General features: G+C 40.9%; 2 protein-coding genes across 9 annotated transcripts in view; one reads left to right on the forward strand and one right to left on the reverse strand.

Annotated features, from left to right (window-relative positions):
• The window catches only part of cacna2d3a (calcium channel, voltage-dependent, alpha 2/delta subunit 3a), a 343,144-nt gene that overhangs the window by 36,232 nt on the left and 286,851 nt on the right, over positions 1–20,061 (reverse strand). The window lies entirely within an intron of this gene.
• LOC133653960 (leucine-rich repeat and transmembrane domain-containing protein 1) lies at positions 534–18,758 on the forward strand. Its single transcript, XM_062053838.1, has 4 exons — positions 534–870; positions 7,251–7,635; positions 7,725–7,930; positions 17,002–18,758. Exons 1-4 carry the CDS (start codon positions 864–866, stop codon positions 17,508–17,510), a joined length of 1,107 nt encoding a protein of 368 aa, XP_061909822.1. The 5' UTR covers positions 534–863; the 3' UTR covers positions 17,511–18,758.

The raw sequence follows: 20,061 nt of genomic DNA on the forward strand, positions 1-20,061 counted from the left end.
CATGCAAAAACCATCCAATGTAGATTTACTGCAACAGCTTAATATCCTACTGTGTCTATGTGTGTGCACGCGCATGTGTGCATTCGTGCATGCTTTTTTTTTTTTTTTTTTGCTGCGCTGGGAGCATGTTCTGCCATCCCCTCAGCCCGTGGCTCTTGCATATTAGCATCTGAGCATGGTACCACACTGGGCATCCAGGATTCATGTTTTAGTTTCTGCAAAGCTAGACCCCAGATCTGGTTTTGTCACGTTAAGCTATTACCAAATAAATAGACACCATAAATGTCAAAGTGCATGTGAACCCTGAGATTTAAGAAGCACAGCTGTCCACCTAGGAATGACACACTGTCGCGTTTACTGATATAATGAGGGGCAGGGAGACGGTGCAAGCAGTAGCAGATGTACAATTTAGAGTAGATATGTCAAAGGCAAAGGGAAGAGAAAAAAATATGTTGAAGCACAAAAACGGCATGATGGAAAATAAAAGAGACAGAACAAACAGGCTGCGAGCAAGCGCAAGAGAGCTAGGGAAAGAGCGAGAGAGAGAGAGAGTGCTTCAGTGATTCCCACACTGTCTTGCTGGCTGGCACTAAGCGCTGTGTTCTGATCCGGCCCCTCTGATGGGGTTTCATGCTTGTAGGCAGTGTTGGGGACTCTGAGAGCAACGCACTTTTCCAAGCCTCATCTTGACTTATTTGAAAATCCTGCTCACTGACCATCTCAGCCCACCAAGATGAGACTCAGGACAACTCATCTCAGACTCAATGATGGCTAATGGATCCTGAAGAAGGGTCAGTCACTCGAACCCAAAAGGGAGATAAAAAGGACAGCGAACTCAAGTGGTCGAAGGACGCCTTGCAGATATGAGAGGTAGGAGAACTATTCAGGATTATTTTGCTTCAAATGTATATGAGCGTATGAAGGTGGGCTGCTGCATCTCAGCATGCCTAAACTATTGTATAATACAGCAATAGCGTTGCCTAATTGTAATAATCGCTGAATCAAAAGAGTAATAATCATAACATTCAACGGTGTGTTTTGTCTATTGTTGTAATTTCACATCACTCTCAGAGGATCATTTTACCAAAATGCAATACATCGGCTAACTTAAAGTGGTAGCCACTTGCTGTGACTTGTGTGTGCCCATCATTGCAAGCCTCTCTGCATGCCTACTTGGGGCTGGAGGGACACACACACAGCACACATCAAAGCACAGAGCCTTTTTTTTGACCTCGTTCTAGAGCCACAACACTCCACTGAGCTGATGCTCTTTGTACGTGTGGCCATGCAAGCGCTCTGTATGTACTGGCAATAATGTGTTTTCAAGGAAATACACTTAAGAGCAGACCTGGGCATTCGGCGGCCCGCGGGCCACATCCGGCCCTTTGTGCGTCCCTGTCCGGCCCGCGTGAGGCCAATCATAAATTACAAAATACATTTTAAAAAGTATCTATGTCGAGTGTGCAATACAACGGTGCTGCTTTTGTTTTGAAAAGCGTGATTTGTATTACTTCCGTGTGGACGTATGCGAGTGATTGTGAGTGAATGTGAACAGCTGCAATCACAAATTACAAAGTAAAGTTGAAAAAACATCTATGTCGTGCGCGCAATACAACTGTGCTGCTTTTATTTTGAAAAGTGTTATTTATGTGCGTATGTCCGTGTGTAACCTGTGAGTGAAGGTGCACAGTGACAAGTGATGCACAGTTTACACCCGAGACGCTAAAAAGAGAAAAGTTGATGACGAATGGCGTGTTATCCACAAGACATGGACTGCCAAGCAACGTTCCCTCTAAGGCAATTGCGCACTGCTCAAGCGTCCTCTGCGCACAGAAAATATATGCCGCGCACCAAATCAAATCCCATCTGAATTCTAAACCAAATAAACACATTTATTCTGTGTAATTTTGCAATGCAACTTTGAGTGACAGTGACAACAAGCGGCCCTAACGGTGTTCGTCAACACCGTTCAATTGAACACCGTTCAATTTATTGTAAAGTCTATCGAGATAATTCGAGGCCAGGAATTATATCGATCACTTTATTGAGGAAAACTGTTTATATTCGGCCATAACCACACCAAAAACATGAGTAAAACACTTATATCTCGAAAAACTAGTCATTTTCTGCCGTACAAACCAGACCAAAACCAACTTGTCATCTGTCAGTCACCAATACTAAACCACTGGTGCGTTTATGGCCACACAAAAAGTCGGACAACTCAAACACCACACAAAGTTACACTATGACTCCTCAGTCATACGTGTGCTTATTTTACTGTCATTTATTATTAATGTGAATTTATTTATATTAATCATGGAATGCTGTTACTAGAGAACGTTACAGGAATGCACACTTCATCCTATGCTTACATTTCATTGTGCAACATGAGGATGTTTAAGGGGAACTAAATGTGATCTCTGAAAGGGGTACAAATGATTTCCAAAGCAGTGCTTTTGGTATAAAGTTAAGTTAGGTTAAATGAAAGTATTATTATTATTATTAATTATTATTATTATTATTATTATTAATATTTATCTTACGGTATACATCAAAAATAATATTGAGCAAAATTTAATTGAAATATTGTCGATGTGGCCCTCCAGCAGTGCTCGGGTTGCTCATGCGGCCCCAGGTAAAAAATAATTGCCCACCCCTGCTTAAGAGGATACACTATTGTAGCTAAAAAAAAGTGCTGTAAACTCATCATACAAACATCATACGAAATATTAACCTCAGCAGCATTCTCAAATTTTTTATTGAAAAAAACTACACAATATGATTGGTCTGAAACATTTAAAAACTCAAATTTCAATTCAAAGTGCAAACTTGTGCCAAGTTAGAGCACTGTTTAAAACATAATAGGAATTGCAAATGAACAGTTAGTACAACCTCCGGTATAAGGCATTATATAGCAAGTTCATATTATGGTAGTGAGCTTTGAATATACTCCTGATGGTTAAGTTGAGAGAAGCGCACACAATCCCAGAATTTGATCTCGATGTGCTTTTTAATGTTTTGATTAGTTGTTGGAATGCTTTCTCATCCCAGTTTGATTTTAGTGTTCACATTTTGTAAATAACGTGCCTATAAAGCAAGGCCATTGAACTGGCGGCACAAAAATGACACCATACCAACCCCCGACATGTTTGGATTTTGTTGTATAGAGAAATTTGAACCACTGTAAACCCATTGGCAAATCCTTCCATTGACATCTTAACCTTGCCAGCATACTTGGAAAACTGGGGTCCAAACTTGTGACTTACATAACTAAGGCGTTAAAGTACCAGTATAATGGAAAAACAAGATGCCTCCATATTGAAGCTATTCTCATATACCTGTACATCTGATTTATGACACCAAAAGACTTCTAAAGTTCAGGAGTAAATAGATATGATCAAAATAGTATCAATATCATGGAGATTCCCAAGGCATTTTGAGAGTTCTTGAGCAAGCCAGTCACTTGATCCATGACGTAGAGTTAGGAACCACAGATCCCTTCTCCATCAACAACAATGCTAATCACGCAGATTTTGTGAGAGCCACCAACGATTACTTTGGAAAAAAATATGACACAGAACCTTACATTTTTGAGCCTGAACATAAAGAGGATGAGAAATACATTTTAGAAGTTTTACTGAAACACTATAGCATCAGCAGCATTGCTCAATGTTAACATATAAACTAACCATAATAAAACAAACACTTACTGTACCATTTTCACTCTCACTGGGATTCCAACCGATGGGACGCTCACACAATCCTGTTTAAATGAAGAATCGATCACAAACCTTACAAAGGGTTAAAAAAAAAGTTGCCGCAACTAGTGTCTTTTGTGTCTTTTTCGTTGTCTCGGGGGATGTCAAAGTCAACCAGCCTCTCGGTCCATGGCTACATTAGTCTACCACCAGGTGAGAGATGCATGCATTATAATTTAAAATGAACTTTTAGCAAGTTTTAGACGAAGCAGAAGCAGTTGCCGGCTTTGAGTATCAACAATAGCAGCGTAAGCTAGCATTAGCTCACTGCTATCAATGTGTCGCTAGATAGGCTGTCTGCGTCGGTGATTACAATAACAATATTGCTCATATTTGGTTATTTTTAAGGTAACGACATGTAAAATAGATAATTACTGCCGTTTTTTTTTTTAATTTCTGGGCGCAATAGAGGACCCTCAAGATCTGTTGATTCAATTGTCAGCTTTTTATTTATGATTTTAAATGCATAAAAAAGTTGAATATAAGTGTTCTTGTCTCACGTCAATTTTTGCGGATTTCCAGCATGACTGATCTGTTGGTATGATCAGAGTGTAGAAGCGTTCATCTCGTGATGTCTTTCGACCCCGAATCTACAGAATTTGCAGACAACATTCGGAACGCAATATTCAAAATGTCAGACTGAATTTGTGGAATTTTGTGATTTCTAGATGGTACGTTCACATACTTTGTGGATTGTAAATACAATTGGATATGGTTTAATGGATCCAAAGATACACAATCAGGCATATAAAGTCAACTTGTTTTTCCATTTAAGTACTATAAGTCCTCTCCTTTTTGGCAGTTACACATTTTTTTGCAATGTGATTTGCGGTTACTTGTTTCCTTCAGATGTAGTCAGTGGTCATTTGATTGAACTTTTAACTAGTAGCGTTCCTCAATGTTATTTTTTATGTCCCCTTTTAAATCATTTGGGCTATTCAACTGGTGGCCTGCAAGCTCAGCTCCAAAAACTTGTGAGAGTCACATTTTTGCAGCAGATTCTCAAACACACTAGAGTGCTGTCATAGACATGATCTTTGACCAGCTTTTTAAGCAGAAGGTCCTTAAAAACAGCAGAGCGCTCCTGTAACTCAGAAAAAATACATAGACCAAAATCAATTGTCTACTGTAGAAGACGGTAGTTCTCCAGAATATACAAAATAAGACTAATAGTGAAGGCAGAAGTCTGACCCTCAGGTCCTTAGCTTTCTATAAATGCAGCTCCCAAAACAATGTTGTTGAATATCCCTGTAATAAGGCAATACTTGATACACTGCACCAATGAGTTCAGGATCTGTAAATACACAGTTAGCCAGCTACATTCCCAGGCTTGGGCCTTAACTGCATTTCATTTAGCCTCGAGCTAGTCCAGCCAATGCTATAAATACTGCTGTAATGCTACAGGAGGAATGGACTTGTGAAGTCAACTCAAAGGGAATCAGACACCCAATATCAGCTGTGTATGGATTTGTGTGTGGGTAGAGTGTGGGTGAGGGGTTACATTACGAGGCTTTGACGTCACAGAAGGCGCTTTTCGAAGCAGACTGAAAGGGTAGGCGTGAACATCATATTCTTGTTTATTAGACTCAGTCTTGTGCTATCTCAGCCAACTTGAAAAACAACCCCAATATCTTCAACTGTTTAAAAGTAGACAGATATGCATTAATATATGGAAGTCACAACAATACTGTAGATGAGTTTGAAAATGTTACCCGTAAACCTGTCTCATTGGATTATTAAAGACACTCTCAGCTTAAGGATAGTGGCTGATCAGTGAAGGTATGGGAGATCATGCAAAACATTTTTTGTTAACCTCTCTTAAAATTAAAACATCATAAAAAAAGGACAACAAACTGAGAGCTCAGCCCTCGCCAAGATTAAACACCTAAATTCTGCAGGTGGTAGTAATGTCAGGAATTATTTGTGGATTTGTTTTTTAAAATGGTAAAACTATACACACATGCATATACCTGTATATCGGGATTTAATTTTGGATGTGCACCAACATGTAATAATCGTATGTATTTTCTTTTGCTATGGCACACCCCACCAAATTTTATCAGTTTAGATAAGTTAAAGGGGACCTATGATAAATGTTGTCTTTTCTGACTTATAATTGTTGCTACTATGTTGGATACTTATGTTAAAAAATGCCAAAGCGTCAAATCATAAGGTTCATGCATTTTGGCTTCAGCTTGTATTCGATCAGCAAGTGTGCCGGTTGTTGTGACCGAGTGAATTTAAAAATGTTTATGAAGTTTATTTTTGATTGAGTTTGAAAAATAAGTAGCGGTGACGACTTGAAGATATATATCTAAATGGTGTACATTTTCAAAAGATACATTGTAATACTTTTGAAGAAGGTGGGGCGTAGCTTCATTTGCTATCTGGGAATGCCTCCAGATTCAAACATCTTTCAGACAGACTTCAAAAATGGGTTGTAAAAGCATACACCAAAGCAAATCCAATACATAATATCTAGACCAGTGTTTTTCAACCACTGTGCGTGAGATACAGTCTGGTGTGCCGTGGGAGATTATCTAATTTCACCTATTTGGGTTAAAAATATTTTTTGCAAACCAGTAATTATAGTCTGCAAATTATATGTTGTTGTTGAGTGTCGGTGCTGTCTACAGCTCGGCAGAGTAACAGTGTAATACGCTTTCATATCAGTAGGTGGCAGCCGGTAGCTAATTGCTTTGTAGATGTCGGAAACAGCGGGAGGCAGCGTGCAGGTAAAAAGGTGTCTAATGCTTAAACCAAAAATAAACAAAAGATGAGTGCCCCTAAGAAAAGGCATTGAAGCTTAGGGAAGGCTATGCAGAACGAAACTAAAACTGAACTGGCTACAAAGTAAACAAAAACAGAATGCTGGATGACAGCAAAGACTTACTGTGGAGCAAAAACGGCATCCACAATGTACATCCGAACGTGACATGACAATCAATAAAGAAGGATAAACACAACTGAAATATCCTTGATTGCTAAAACAAAGTAGATGCGGGAAATGTCGCTTAAAGAAAGACATGAAACTGCTACAGGAAAATACCAAAAAAAGAGAAAAAAACACCAAAATTGGAGCGCAAGACAAGAACTAAAACACTATACACAGGATAACAGCAAACAACTTAAAATAAGTCACGGCTTTGAGACAAGAGCTATATTGATGCATTGTTGGTTATGGTTCATATCCAAGAATTGCGACAGCGACTTTTTACTGTCAACTGAGTTTCATGTTTTAATGATTTCTGCTGGTGGTGTGCCTCCGGATTTCTTCAACGCAAAAAATGTGCCTTGGCTCAAAAAAGGTTGAAAAACACTGATCTAGACCACAAGGGGTGTTTTAAAAGTAGATAAAAAAATCATCATAGAACACCTTCAAGTAAATATACACAACATACAGTAAATAAACAAAGACAGATGATATCAATATAATATTACATAACAAACTGTCCTGTTTTAACCTATTATTTCTATTTTCTCCCACAACAGTGATACTGGCGTGTTGCCTCCTCTCCCTCCTCTCTCAATCACATGCCTGTCCCAAAGAGTGCAGCTGCAATGCAAACACCAAAGTTGTGGACTGCAGGGGTCGAGGCCTGTATGACATTCCTCGACGATTACATCCAGACACCCAAGAGTTATATCTTCAAGACAATCGAATCAGAGGCCTTGGATCGATGGCTTTTCGAGAAATACCGCTTGTTCGCATTCTCGATCTATCAAACAACTCGATAACATCTGTTTCCCCAACTGCTCTTCTGGGGCTCAGAACTCTGCAGCGGCTCAGCCTGGCCTACAACAGCCTGAGAGAGCTTGACAAGCGGTTATTTGGACCCATTCACTCACTTTCACACCTTGATCTTTCACACAACAGGTTAGGCATCACAACCATCTAAATCAGACAACAACGGGATTTTAATGTAATTGTGCTCATTTGATATCATGTTGTTTACCTTGTCCCAGCCTATGGGGCTTGTCCGGAGCCATGGGTGACAATCTGAGGAACCTGAGCCACCTGGGGCTCGCCCACAACAGGCTAACACGACTAGACCGATCCCTGCTGGAGACCTTGGCCCACCTGGACAGCCTCACACTACGAAGCAACCCATGGAAGTGTGACTGCCACCTTATAGGCCTCAAACTGTGGCTGGAGACCTACCTCTTCAAAGGTGAGAGCACCGCTTGGACAATAATCAGATTGTAATCAATGTAATGTAATCAATTCCCAAGTATTTCCTTTATTATTAAAAATAATGAAACTATTGAAGATTTAAAAAAATACTGACTGATCGCACATAATATATGGTTTCATAACCTCATGTAATCCAATCAATAAATAGTGTGGATGTGGATTAAGTGTGCATGTGTTTGATGTGCAGTTGAGTAAAAATATTTCAGATTGGTTCATATAGGACAATACTCACACAGTATTGCATTGAGTGCATTGTATTAAGTACAGTACTGCTTCAATCAACATTACTGGAGCAACCAAAAATGATTCCCAGGCGCGGCCACCGCTGCTGCCCACTGCTCCCCTCACCTCCCAGGGGGTGATCAAGGGTGATGGGTCAAATGCAGAGAATAATTTTGCCACACCTAGTGTGTGTGTGACAATCATTAGTACTTTAACTTTAAATTAGGGCATGATTTACTAAAGGTTTGAACTAAAACCTGATAGCACATGCTAAGCTGATCTACTAAACATGTGCAAAGTGGATTGTGTCTGTTAAGTGAACAGAATAAGGCGTGCAATCCAGTTTGTTTTGTGGCCCTACTCCATTAAAGCTGATCGTGACAGTTGTTAATGATGTTTGTTTTTTCCACATAGAATATATATTATTAACATATCTCCTAAATGAAAAAAACTATGCATTTTTGCATCCTGCGTCTTTTTTCACCAATGGCGGTGAAAAAAAAAGTGGGTTTCAATGTCTGGTGGTGTGGCTCTCCCTTAGGGATAGGGTGAGAACCTATGTAATTCGGGAGGAGCTCAAAGTAAAGCCGCTGCTCCTCCACATAGAGAGGAGCCAGATGAGGTGGTTTGGGCATCTGGTCAGAATGTCCCTGGGGCACCTCCCTGTGGAGGCATTTAAGGCACGTTCGACCAGTCGGAGGCCACGGGGAAGTGGGACTGAGTGGCTGGGGAGAGGGAAGTCTAGGCTTCTCGGCTTACGCTGCTGCCCTCGCAACTTGACCTTGGATAAGCGTAAGAAATAGATGAATGGATGGTTTCAACGTAGATGCACTGCAGGACTGCTTCTAAATGCCCATAAAAAAAGACTCAAGATGGCGGTGCTTCACGGCGGCAGCTTCTTGCGAGCGCTCCTGGAAGTGTAGACCGATTTGGCAAAAAATACCCGTCAATTCAGTCAATTTCATGGCTGGCTCACAGCGTGTTCACTCCATGATCACTTACGACCGACTTACGATTCTGGATGTGGAGAGATCGGGCCATTTTGGGCTGAAAGATGCGTGTACGGTGGACCTACTCGCTAGCTTGGGAATTCTTCGCGAGCTACATCCAGCAGTGGCCTTTGAAGCAGCGGCGTCCACTACCAGCGGAGACCGTCAACGAAAGAGACCTAAGCGGTGCACTCGGAAGCAGAAGCGGGAGTGTCGGGCGGGGCTGACAACAAAGCTAAAGGCGTTGTTGTTAGCGGGGCTAACGAAAAAGCTAAATGCTAATCCACAAAGAAGCGCTAATAAGGAGTCTGTTAAGCTAGAACTAGCCAGGGCCAGGCTGGATAATCCCTGCACACATAGCAATTCTCTTAGAATAATATACAACTCACATAATGTTTTTTCTGCGTCAGAGGTGGACATGCATTTTACTGAGGTGGCAAACAATCTAAAAATTCCTGTCATATCAATTCCTAGATATGGTCGAAATTATTTAAAGTGCACTACGCATAATAAACGTAACATTATTAATATTGCTACTACGGATACTTTCAACAAAAACTCCTCAAAACAGCCCACTACCTATAATATGGGCTTTTTAAACATAAGGTCATTGTCTTCCAAAACGTTATTAGTTAATTAAGTCATTAGAGACAACAATCTTGATGTCGTTGGTCTAGCCGAGACCTGGCTCAAACCAGACGAATTTTTTGCGCTGGGTGAGGCGTCTCCTCCTGGCTATACGGGAACGCATATTGCCCGTCCCATTAAAAGGGGTGGGGGTGTTGCACTAATATATAACAAAAACTTTAGCCTTACCTCGGACCTAAATAATAAATATAACTCGTTTGAGGTGCTTACTGTGAGGTTTGTCAAACCGCTGCCTCTGCACCTGGCTGTCATCTACCGCCCCCCAGGGCCCTATTCGGACTTTATCAATGAATTTTCAGAGTTCGTTGCTGATCTAGTGACGCACGCCGACAATATAATCATAATGGGAGACTTTAACATCCATATGAATACCCCATCGGACCCTCCATGCGTGGCGCTCCAGACTATAATTGATAGCTGTGGTCTTACACAAATAATAAATGAACCCACGCATCGCAACGGTAATACGATAGATCTAGTGCTTGTCAGGGGTGTCACCACCTCCAAAGTTACGATACTCCCGTACACTAAAGTAATGTCCGATCATTACCTTATAAAATTCGAAGTTCTGACTCATTGTCAACAAACTAATAATAATAATAATAACTACTATAGCAGCCGCAACATTAATGCTGCCACAATGACGACTCTTACTGACCTACTGCCTTCGGTAATGGCACCATTCCCAAATTATGTGGGCTCTATTGATAACCTCACTAACAACTTTAACGACGCCCTGCGCGACACCATTGATAGTGTAGCACCGCTAAAGCTAAAAAGGGCCCCTAAAAGGCGTACCCCATGGTTTACAGAAGAAACTAAAGCCCAGAAATTATCATGTAGAAAGCTGGAACGCAAATGGCGTGCGACTAAACTTGAGGTTTTCCATCAAGCATGGAGTGATAGTTTAATAACTTATAAACGCATGCTTACCTCAGCTAAAGCTAAATATTACTCAAATCTCATCCACCTCAACAAAAATGATCCTAAATTTTTGTTTAGTACAGTAGCATCGCTAACCCAAAAAGGGAATCCTCCCAGTAGCTCCACCCACTCAGCAGATGACTTTATGAATTTCTTTAATAAGAAAATTGAAGTCATTAGAAAAGAGATTAAAGACAATGCATCTCAGCTACAACTGGGTTCTATTAACACAGATACGACTGTATATACGACGGACACTGCCCTCCAAAATAGTTTCTCCCTCTTTGATGAAATAACATTGGAGGAATTGTTGAAATGTGTAAATGGGACAAAACAAACAACATGTTTACTTGACCCAATTCCTGGGAAACTTATCAAGGAGTTTTTTGTTTTATTAGGTCCATCAGTGTTAAATATTATAAACTTATCACTTTCCTCTGGTACTGTTCCCCTAGCATTCAAAAAAGCGGTTATTCATCCTCTACTCAAAAGACCTAACCTCGATCCTGACCTCATGGTGAACTACCGGCCGGTGTCCCACCTTCCGTTTATCTCGAAAATCCTCGAAAAAATTGTCGCACAGCAGCTAAATGAACACTTAGCGTCTAACAATCTCTGTGAACCTTTTCAATCCGGTTTCAGGGCAAATCACTCTACGGAGACAGCCCTCGCAAAAATGACTAATGATCTATTGCTAACGATGGATTCTGATGCGTCATCTATGTTGCTGCTTCTTGATCTTAGCGCCGCTTTCGATACTGTTGATCATAATATTTTATTAGAGCGTATCAAAACGCGTATTGGGATGTCAGACTTAGCCTTGTCTTGGTTTAACTCCTATCTTACTGACAGGATGCAGTGTGTCTCCCATAACAATGTGACCTCGGACTATGTTAAGGTAACGTGCGGAGTTCCCCAGGGTTCGGTTCTTGGCCCTGCACTCTTTAGTATTTACATGCTGCCGCTAGGTGACATCATACGCAAATACGGTGTTAGCTTTCACTGTTATGCGGATGACACCCAACTCTACATGCCCCTAAAGCTGACCAACACGCCGGATTGTAGTCAGCTGGAGGCGTGTCTTAATGAAATTAAACAATGGATGTCCGCTAACTTTTTGCAACTCAACGCTAAGAAAACGGAAATGCTGATTATCGGTCCTGCTCAACACCGACATCTATTTAATAATACCACCTTAACATTTGACAACCAAACAATTAAACAAGGCGACTCGGTAAAGAATCTAGGTATTATCTTCGACCCAACTCTCTCGTTTGAGTCACACATTAAGAGTGTTACTAAAACGGCCTTCTTTCATCTCCGTAATATCGCTAAAATTCGTTCCATTTTGTCCACAAACGATGCTGAGATCATTATCCATGCGTTCGTTACATCTCGTATCGATTACTGTAACGTTTTATTTTCGGGCCTCCCTATGTCTAGCATTAAAAGATTACAGATGGTATAAAATGCGGCTGCTAGACTTTTGACAAAAACAAGAAAGTTTGATCATATTACGCCTATACTGGCTCACTTGCACTGGCTTCCTGTGCACCTAAGATGCGACTTTAAGGTTTTACTACTTACGTATAAAATACTACACGGTCAAGCTCCTGCCTATCTTGCCGATTGTATTGTACCATATGTCCCGGCAAGAAGTCTGCTTTCAAAGAACTCCGGCTTATTAGTGATTCCCAGAGCCCAAAAAAAGTCTGCGGGCTATAGAGCGTTTTCTATTCGGGCTCCAATATTATGGAATGCCCTCCCGGTAAAAGTTAGAGATGCTACCTCAGTAGAAGCATTTAAGTCTCATCTTAAAACTCATTTGTATACTCTAGCCTTTAAATAGACTCCCTTTTTAGACCAGTTGATCTGCCGTTTCTTTTCTTTTCTTTTCTTTTCTACTCTGCTCCGGGGTGGACCGCTAGCCTGTTCATCGGATGGGGACATCTCTACGCTGCTGACCCGTCTCCGCTCGGGATGGTTCCTGCTGGCCCCACCATGGACTAGACTTTCGCTGATGTGTTGGACTTTCACAATATTATGTCAGACCCACTCGACATCCATTGCTTTCGGTCTCCCCTAGAGGGGGGGGGGGGGGGGGGGGGGCGTTACCCACATATGCGGTCCTCTCCAAGGTTTCTCATAGTCATTCACATTGACGTCCCACTGGGGTGAGTTTTCCTTGCCCGTATGTGGGCTCTGTACCGAGGATGTCGTTGTGGCTTGTACAGCCCTTTGAGACACTTGTGATTTAGGGCTATATAAATAAACATTGATTGAAACATTGATTGATTGATAAAAAAGTAGTATGTGTCTACTGCTTGCATAGCAAAATGCCACAGGTAGGCGCATGATAACATGAATGTGTTGTAAATGAGAATGTCTCTGTCGTGATGGTTAAATCCTCATTTAAATAAGGCGGAATGCACGACCAGTGTTAGTAGATCAGATGCAACACGCCCAATAATGTTTTTGTTTAATCCTCTCCGCCCTGTCTACTGCAAAGGGTCTTAGCAAGTTGTCTCGACCTCTTTCCGTCCCCTACGCTTCTCTTAACCTCTTGCCACGGGGTATCTTCTCTGCCTAGATCTTTGTCGACACCCCTCCTCCAGGAAAGCCCTGGCCTATCTCTCCTTTTCTTTCCTTGATGGTTTCATTTAAGGGCAGCTCTGGTGATGGATGTTGAAGGTTTCCGAAGTGTGTAGCCAATCCATCTCCACTTCCTTCTTCTGATTGTAACTTCGACTAGCTCCTGACCTGTTTGTACGAGCAGTTCCTGGATACTTATATTCTTTGGCCACCAAATTCCTAAAATGTAGTGTAGTCTTGAGGTGATGAAGTTCTGGAGTTTTTTGCTAATGATTTGTGACTTGCCCCACGTTTCGCAGCTCTATAGTAAGATGGACTTCACATTGGATTCAATGTGATTTTGGTGGAGATGTTCCTGGATCTTCAGACTGGTTTTAGCTGAGCAAACACAGCTTTGGCTTTTCCTATGCGTACCTCCAGATCCTTGTTTTCCCTTCCATCATTGCTGATGAAAAATTCAGAGCTAGGCAGTCATTTACTATCTCCAGCTTTGTTCCTTTGCAGCACACAGGTCTGGCTTTCCGAGCTGTTTTCACCCGGTCTTGAGTTGTGTTTGAGTTTCCCCATTTTCTCCCTCATCTGTTTGATGCTATGGCTCAGGAGGGCAAGGTCATTGGTGAAGTCCAGGTCATCAAGCATATACATCAATGTTCACTGTATCCCTGTCCTACCTTCTTTTGTAGTTTCCCTCATTACCCAGTCTAGTGTGGTGATGAAGAGCAGCGGGCTCAGGAGGCAACCCTGTCTTACTCCAGTGGTCATGGTGAAAGGCTCCGTCAGATCCCCTTCATTAAAATACCGAAGAAAAGCGTGGCATAATGCTCCTTTGGGTGCTTCTCTCAGTTTCCAGCAAGTTACTCTGCAGAATAATCCTAAACCGTACAGCAAATGCCTGGAGTCTGAACTGAGAGACAACCAAGCAAGCTTCCGCCCAGATAGATCGTAACTCTGAGAATCGCAACTCGCAACTGTATGCTGTCTTCATTGACTACGAAAAGGCCTTTGAATCGGTTGACAGGTCCACACTATGGAGCATTCTGGCCCGCTTTGGAATCCCCACAAAGATAAGATCTTCTAATAGATAAGTCTTCTGCACCAACTTTTAAGCTGCGGTAGCCTATGAAGAACACGTGCACTAATAGTACACCCTATTCTATAGTTTGCCCACGCTGTAAATTAGGGGTCGCCAACCCGTCGACCACGATCCTACCAGTCGATCGCGAAAATATTAGAAGAGTAGTCTTTAGAAAGGGTTATATTACGATTTTTTTCCCTTACATTTAAAACACTTCCTTGTGGTCTACACAACAAGTAATGGTGGTTCTTTGGTCTAAAATGTTGCATAGATCACGTTTTACAGACTAACAAACCGCTTCCGGACCTTCTCTTAGGGATGGGCTGTTTTGTGGGCTGTCTTATTTACGTGCCTCCACTTCAACTGCATCTTCTCCCTGCCAGCCATGTTTTAGCTTTCAGCGCTTCCATATTGAGTCTCCTGAGATATATAAGTCAAAACTATATGCTACTTTGCATTAGAAATGGCAACAACGTAGGATGCATGTGCATGTACGAGCCAATCTGCCCACAACAAGAGGTTAGAGAAAAAGAAGTAGCTTATGGCGGATTTGTGCAAATCTCTTCGGGTAAATATCTACCATATAAGGCAATATCTGCTGATGTTACACTTGGGAAAAACGTCACAAATTGGGGAAATTCCAAATGGCTGGTTTAGATGAAGTATGAAGGAAGGCAAGATTGTTTTATAAATAATTCCGCCAAGCCTCCATGGTTTGATTTCCAATTTTTGGTTTTCCGAATACACAAAAACAGGTACCAATAGGTAAGAAAAGTTGGTTTTGCATAATAGGTCCCCTTTAAAAAATGATGACATTTTTAGCATACACACTCATTTTTGTTAAGTTGTTTGTGTCATGGTGGAGCTTCCTAAATTTCTGTCAGTATCAAGGCCGCCCCACCCTTTCCCACTGTCATGCACTGTGCGTTGGCCTTGCGACCCTGTTTTGTGTAACAAAGCGTGTAAAATGTAAATTAATAAATGAACACACGCTTTAAATGTAATTTTAGTGCAAACACTTCTGGCTGCTTTACCCTCTGTAACTGACAACAATATTATGGCACATTTCCCCATATTGTCTAACAGGCTCCACTGCCGCACAACATTAGTGTTCGTCTTGTAAGGTGTAAGTCAGGCCTGGGCAAAATACGCCCCGGGTGCCGAATACAGCCCGTTTAGCTTTCCAATCTGGCCCGCCAAACACTACCAAATTATTTTTTTCAAACCTTTGACATCGAAACTATGAATGTGCAGTGCTATTTTCAAATTACCACAAGTCTTGAACTATAGAAAATATTTAAATAGTTGGAATCTGCACTTTTGAGTGATAAATGATAAATGGGTTATACTTGTATAGCGCTTTTCTACCTTCAAGGTACTCAAAGCGCTTTGACAGTATTTCCACATTCACCCATTCACACACACATTCACACACTGATGGCGGGAGCTGCCATGCAAGGCGCTAACCAGCAGCCATCAGGAGCAAGGGTGAAGTGTCTTGCCCAAGGACACAACGGATGTGACTAGGATGGTAGAAGGTGGGGATTGAACCCCAGTAACCAGCAACCCTCCGATTGCTGACACGGCCACTCTACCAACTTCGCCACGCCGTCCCAATATACGAGTTATTACGATAATGCAGCTCCAGGCAGATAAGGCACGGAGTAGAGTGTGCAGGGTTTGTTTACAGAGCAGCCAGCCCGAGACACCGGAGAAGATTTTTACAACACAATTCTCCAGAAAAGTGATATTATATCAGATTGTGGGTGTTTTTTACCCTTTGTGTTCATATTTCACAATGTTTGTTGCACTTTTGTTGCATTTACTTGGTTGTAAAAGATGTCGATCAAGGAGGTGCATAGTCTGAGAAGTAAAAAATCGTTCATAGGTAATATTGTGAATGCCACATTCTTTATCATGATGTGTTTTTAAGGTGGTCTGTCGTTTTTAACATTCTATAAAACATTATTGTATGTTTTTGTATTAGTGTGCCTGAAAAAAGGGACCAAAGCAAACACAGCAGATTTTTACAGCTATATATATATATATATATATATATATATACATATATATATATATATATATACATATTTGGGCCGTAGTTTTGAGGAAGCCTGGGCTGGACTATTTACATGACTGCTAAAGTATATCCTTGCATGTACAGTATTAGATCGAGTTGGTCATTGCATGTTGCACACTTTCTTTAAATGTTGCAAACTACAATTACAACAAAAAACAAACAATCAGCCTTGAAACCAAAATTTGTAGTGAATAAAACAACAGAGATCATCCAGTCAGGAAAAAAAGGGTCTACAGAAAGTGATACATAAAATACTGATTGAGTATGAACACAGAAGGGGAACGCTGAGGTCCGACTATTAATCATAATAAACTTCATAGAGCCAATTCAAAAAAGCCGTTATAGGCTAGAATCTAGCCTATAACGGCTTTTTTGAATTTAGCCGCTAGATAAATTAACACTGCCTCACAAGCCCATGAACTGGTTGAAGCTGAGCTGTGACTCAGGTCATCTCTATAGTGAGTTGCCAAAAGGAATACTGTATAACATAACTGATGACATATATCTTTGCTCTCAAGGTGGTGCAGTGGATGAGGTGCTTTGCTACCAGCCTCTCGAGATGAGGGACAGAGACCTACAGAAGGTCCCTTACCAGCTTTTCCATGCCTGCATGACCACCAGCTACCATTACTTATTTGCCAACATCCATCATCTGGAGTCGGAGCGGCTGCTGCGAGGCCACATCCATGGCAACCACGCTCACCCTTCAAGCCACGCGCTCCATGTCCCGATGGCAATGGGGGAGGGCTTTGGCGGTGGTGGAGGAAGTTTGCCAGAGTGCGAGCCTAAGCAAAGGCACCGACCAGTCAACTTGCGTCACGCTATCGCCACAGTGATCATCACCGGTGTAGTTTGTGGGATAGTGTGTCTGATGATGCTGGCTGCAGCGGTGTACGGATGCGCATATGCTGCCATCATGGCTAAATATCAGCGAGAGCTAAAGAAGAATGAAGAGTTGGCGGCAGCTCGTGTAGCCAAGCTTGCCACACTGGATGAAAAGGAACCACTGGAGAATGCTATTGCCTAGGAGATGGTGACACAACTTTAAACGTGGGTCTCAACCCTTTAACTCAAAAATATTTGGATGCCATATGTGTGTGCATGTGCGACTGTGAGAACAAGGAGAGAGATGTATATTTGTGATTCATGTTTGTAGCGTCTTCTAAAACATGGGTAGCTAATTTACGCAGGTATTTCTCTATGCAGTACAGAAATGGAACTGTGCGCAAATTTGAAGGCACGGGGCAAAGTGGGAAAAAAAAAAGAATATACAGCATTTTATTTTCTCTTAGAGACGCATATCACAGATACAGTAGATGCAAATTGCTAAATTCATTTCTCTGTATTTGTAGATCTTAGTAAATCTCTGGTATTTCAAATGTTTTTTTTAGATGTTGTTCATGGTTATCTTGTCTAATTTTGAAATTAATAGTAGGCAGCTCATCAATATTGTTATGTTTCATTTGTTTGTAAAAAAAAGGACACAAAGACTGCTTGTGTCATTATTTATGCCAATTGTGAGTATGTGCGCTGAATGCTCATTTATAGAGAATTGCATTGTTTGTGCCTAATAATGTGATACAGTTTTACAGAGAAAATGTGTTTTATTAAGGATATTTTTCTGACAACTATTTCAGGGACAATGGGTACATTTTTAAAGCAATAACAACATTTGGACTCAGCCTTGTTGTGTTTCCACAACTTCAGGGGTTCACATGGCTTATTGTCCATTATTGTACTGCTGCACAAAATCACATTTACTCATACAAACATTTACTGTCCAGTCACTTGAGATGTTGTTTGTGAGTCAATTATGTAAAGGTAAACATGTCTTTTAGTATGTATTATACAAAATAAATAGAGACATTCTACCTAACTGCAAAATTTATACTGATCAGATATTTGAGCAGTTTCTTTCTTAATTACACATTTGTACAATGGGAAAAGATGGACATTCCAAATGTACCCACATTATTTTTTTATACGGAAAGAAAGGCATTTGGGTGAAAAATGATATCTAAAAACACGCATCTTGCCAAACGATAAGATCTTATAATATATTTATCTTATTATAAAAGGTCTTCACAGCACTGATTGGAAAATTACAAATGTATTAATGAAAAATAAAACTGTTTTAAAAAAAATCATAAAGCATTAAATCAAAGGTGTTCAAAGTGTGTCACAGGGAATTTGCCCTTAAAAAACATCTTTTGGCTAGAGGCGCCCCTTATTAAACACATTTCTGCATCATATTTTGCAAAGTGTTTTGATCATCCCAGACCACAATCCAATTTGTTTTCCCTTTGACATAACTAAAGTCATTTTAGCAGGTTTGAATAATTTGTCTTTCTTTCCCCTGAAGTCTTTGGGACCTTCTGAGGTGAGACACACCACACACTTTGAAAGTCCTGTTCTGAGGATTATAAGAGTCATTGGAATGTGTGCACTGACTATATGATTAAATGTGATTAGCAATTTCTCAAAACAACCTAATCCAGATTTATGAAATTGTTTACACACCATAAATGTTGCTTATTTCTTTATTTATTTGAAATCTAAAACATTTGTTTTCACAATTTAATTTTACAGGCACTTTTTGTAACACAAATGTTTTTAATAATTTCGGTATTTTAACAGCTTTTTATATCTACTCTATCTGGTTTTAATTACAAAACTGCAAGACAACGGACAACAACTAATATAACATAATTAAAAAAAAAAAACACATTTAAAATCCATATGATATACTGATTAAATACGACTTTGGTATTTACAGTTAAAGGTGTTTTTAGCAATTGCAATTGATATTGTATGCATAGTCAGAAAACAGCAGCAAATGACAGCGTACTCAGTCTGAATGAGATGTATAGTAAATATGCACAGATGCCGTTGGTTCTAACATCTTCACGGCTGACCTGACATTTACGGCTCTGTGCATTGCCAATGCACGTGGCACAGGATGTGACTGCCACCTCTCACACACACAGCCACTATAACAGATCTGCTATGTGTGTGTCCAGCAAAATTGTGACTCAAGCGATGACAGGGGGGTCTGGGGGGGGTGGGGGTGGGGGTACCATGACATGTGATGTCATTAGCCTGCCTTGTCAAGTTAGTGTGCTAGCGTATTCACAAGTCTACAGCTCGGTGGAGCACAGGCCAGTGAAAACTGGCCCGAACCGGCCTACGCTAAATTTGCATTACAGCCTACATTTCCCCTCCCATCTGACTCTTACATAAAATCATTTTTACAGACATCCCCCAATCTGACAGGCATGATCATCATTACTGTACATCAGCACCCTTTTTTAATAACAGGGTCTCCTTGCTGCAAAGAGTATAGTCATCTGGAGTGTAGCTTTACATATCTGACACAATGATGCAACCTTAGAAGAGTAGTGGGAAAATAATAAGGTGGGTTGAATGTTTATCACTCTGCTAGGAATCTGATGTATACAAGGCACGTGTTTCTTTGTGTGCATACGTGCATGTGCGTGTGTGTGTGTGAGCTGTGGCACCACACAGACTCTCCCATCTCTGTCCTTCTGCTCCAATGGTTTCCCCCAGGCCTATAGTAC

The sequence above is a fragment of the Entelurus aequoreus genome, linkage group LG07 (genome assembly GCF_033978785.1).
Source record: "Entelurus aequoreus isolate RoL-2023_Sb linkage group LG07, RoL_Eaeq_v1.1, whole genome shotgun sequence".
Lineage (NCBI taxonomy): Eukaryota > Metazoa > Chordata > Actinopteri > Syngnathiformes > Syngnathidae > Entelurus > Entelurus aequoreus.

Excerpts from the sequence above, each read along its gene's own strand:
- LOC133653960 (XM_062053838.1), top strand. Across the intron at positions 7,636-7,724 it reads CTTGATCTTTCACACAACAG|CCTATGGGGCTTGTCCGGAG; the intron begins GTTAGGCATCAC and ends ACCTTGTCCCAG. Across the intron at positions 7,931-17,001 it reads GGAGACCTACCTCTTCAAAG|GTGGTGCAGTGGATGAGGTG; the intron begins GTGAGAGCACCG and ends TTTGCTCTCAAG.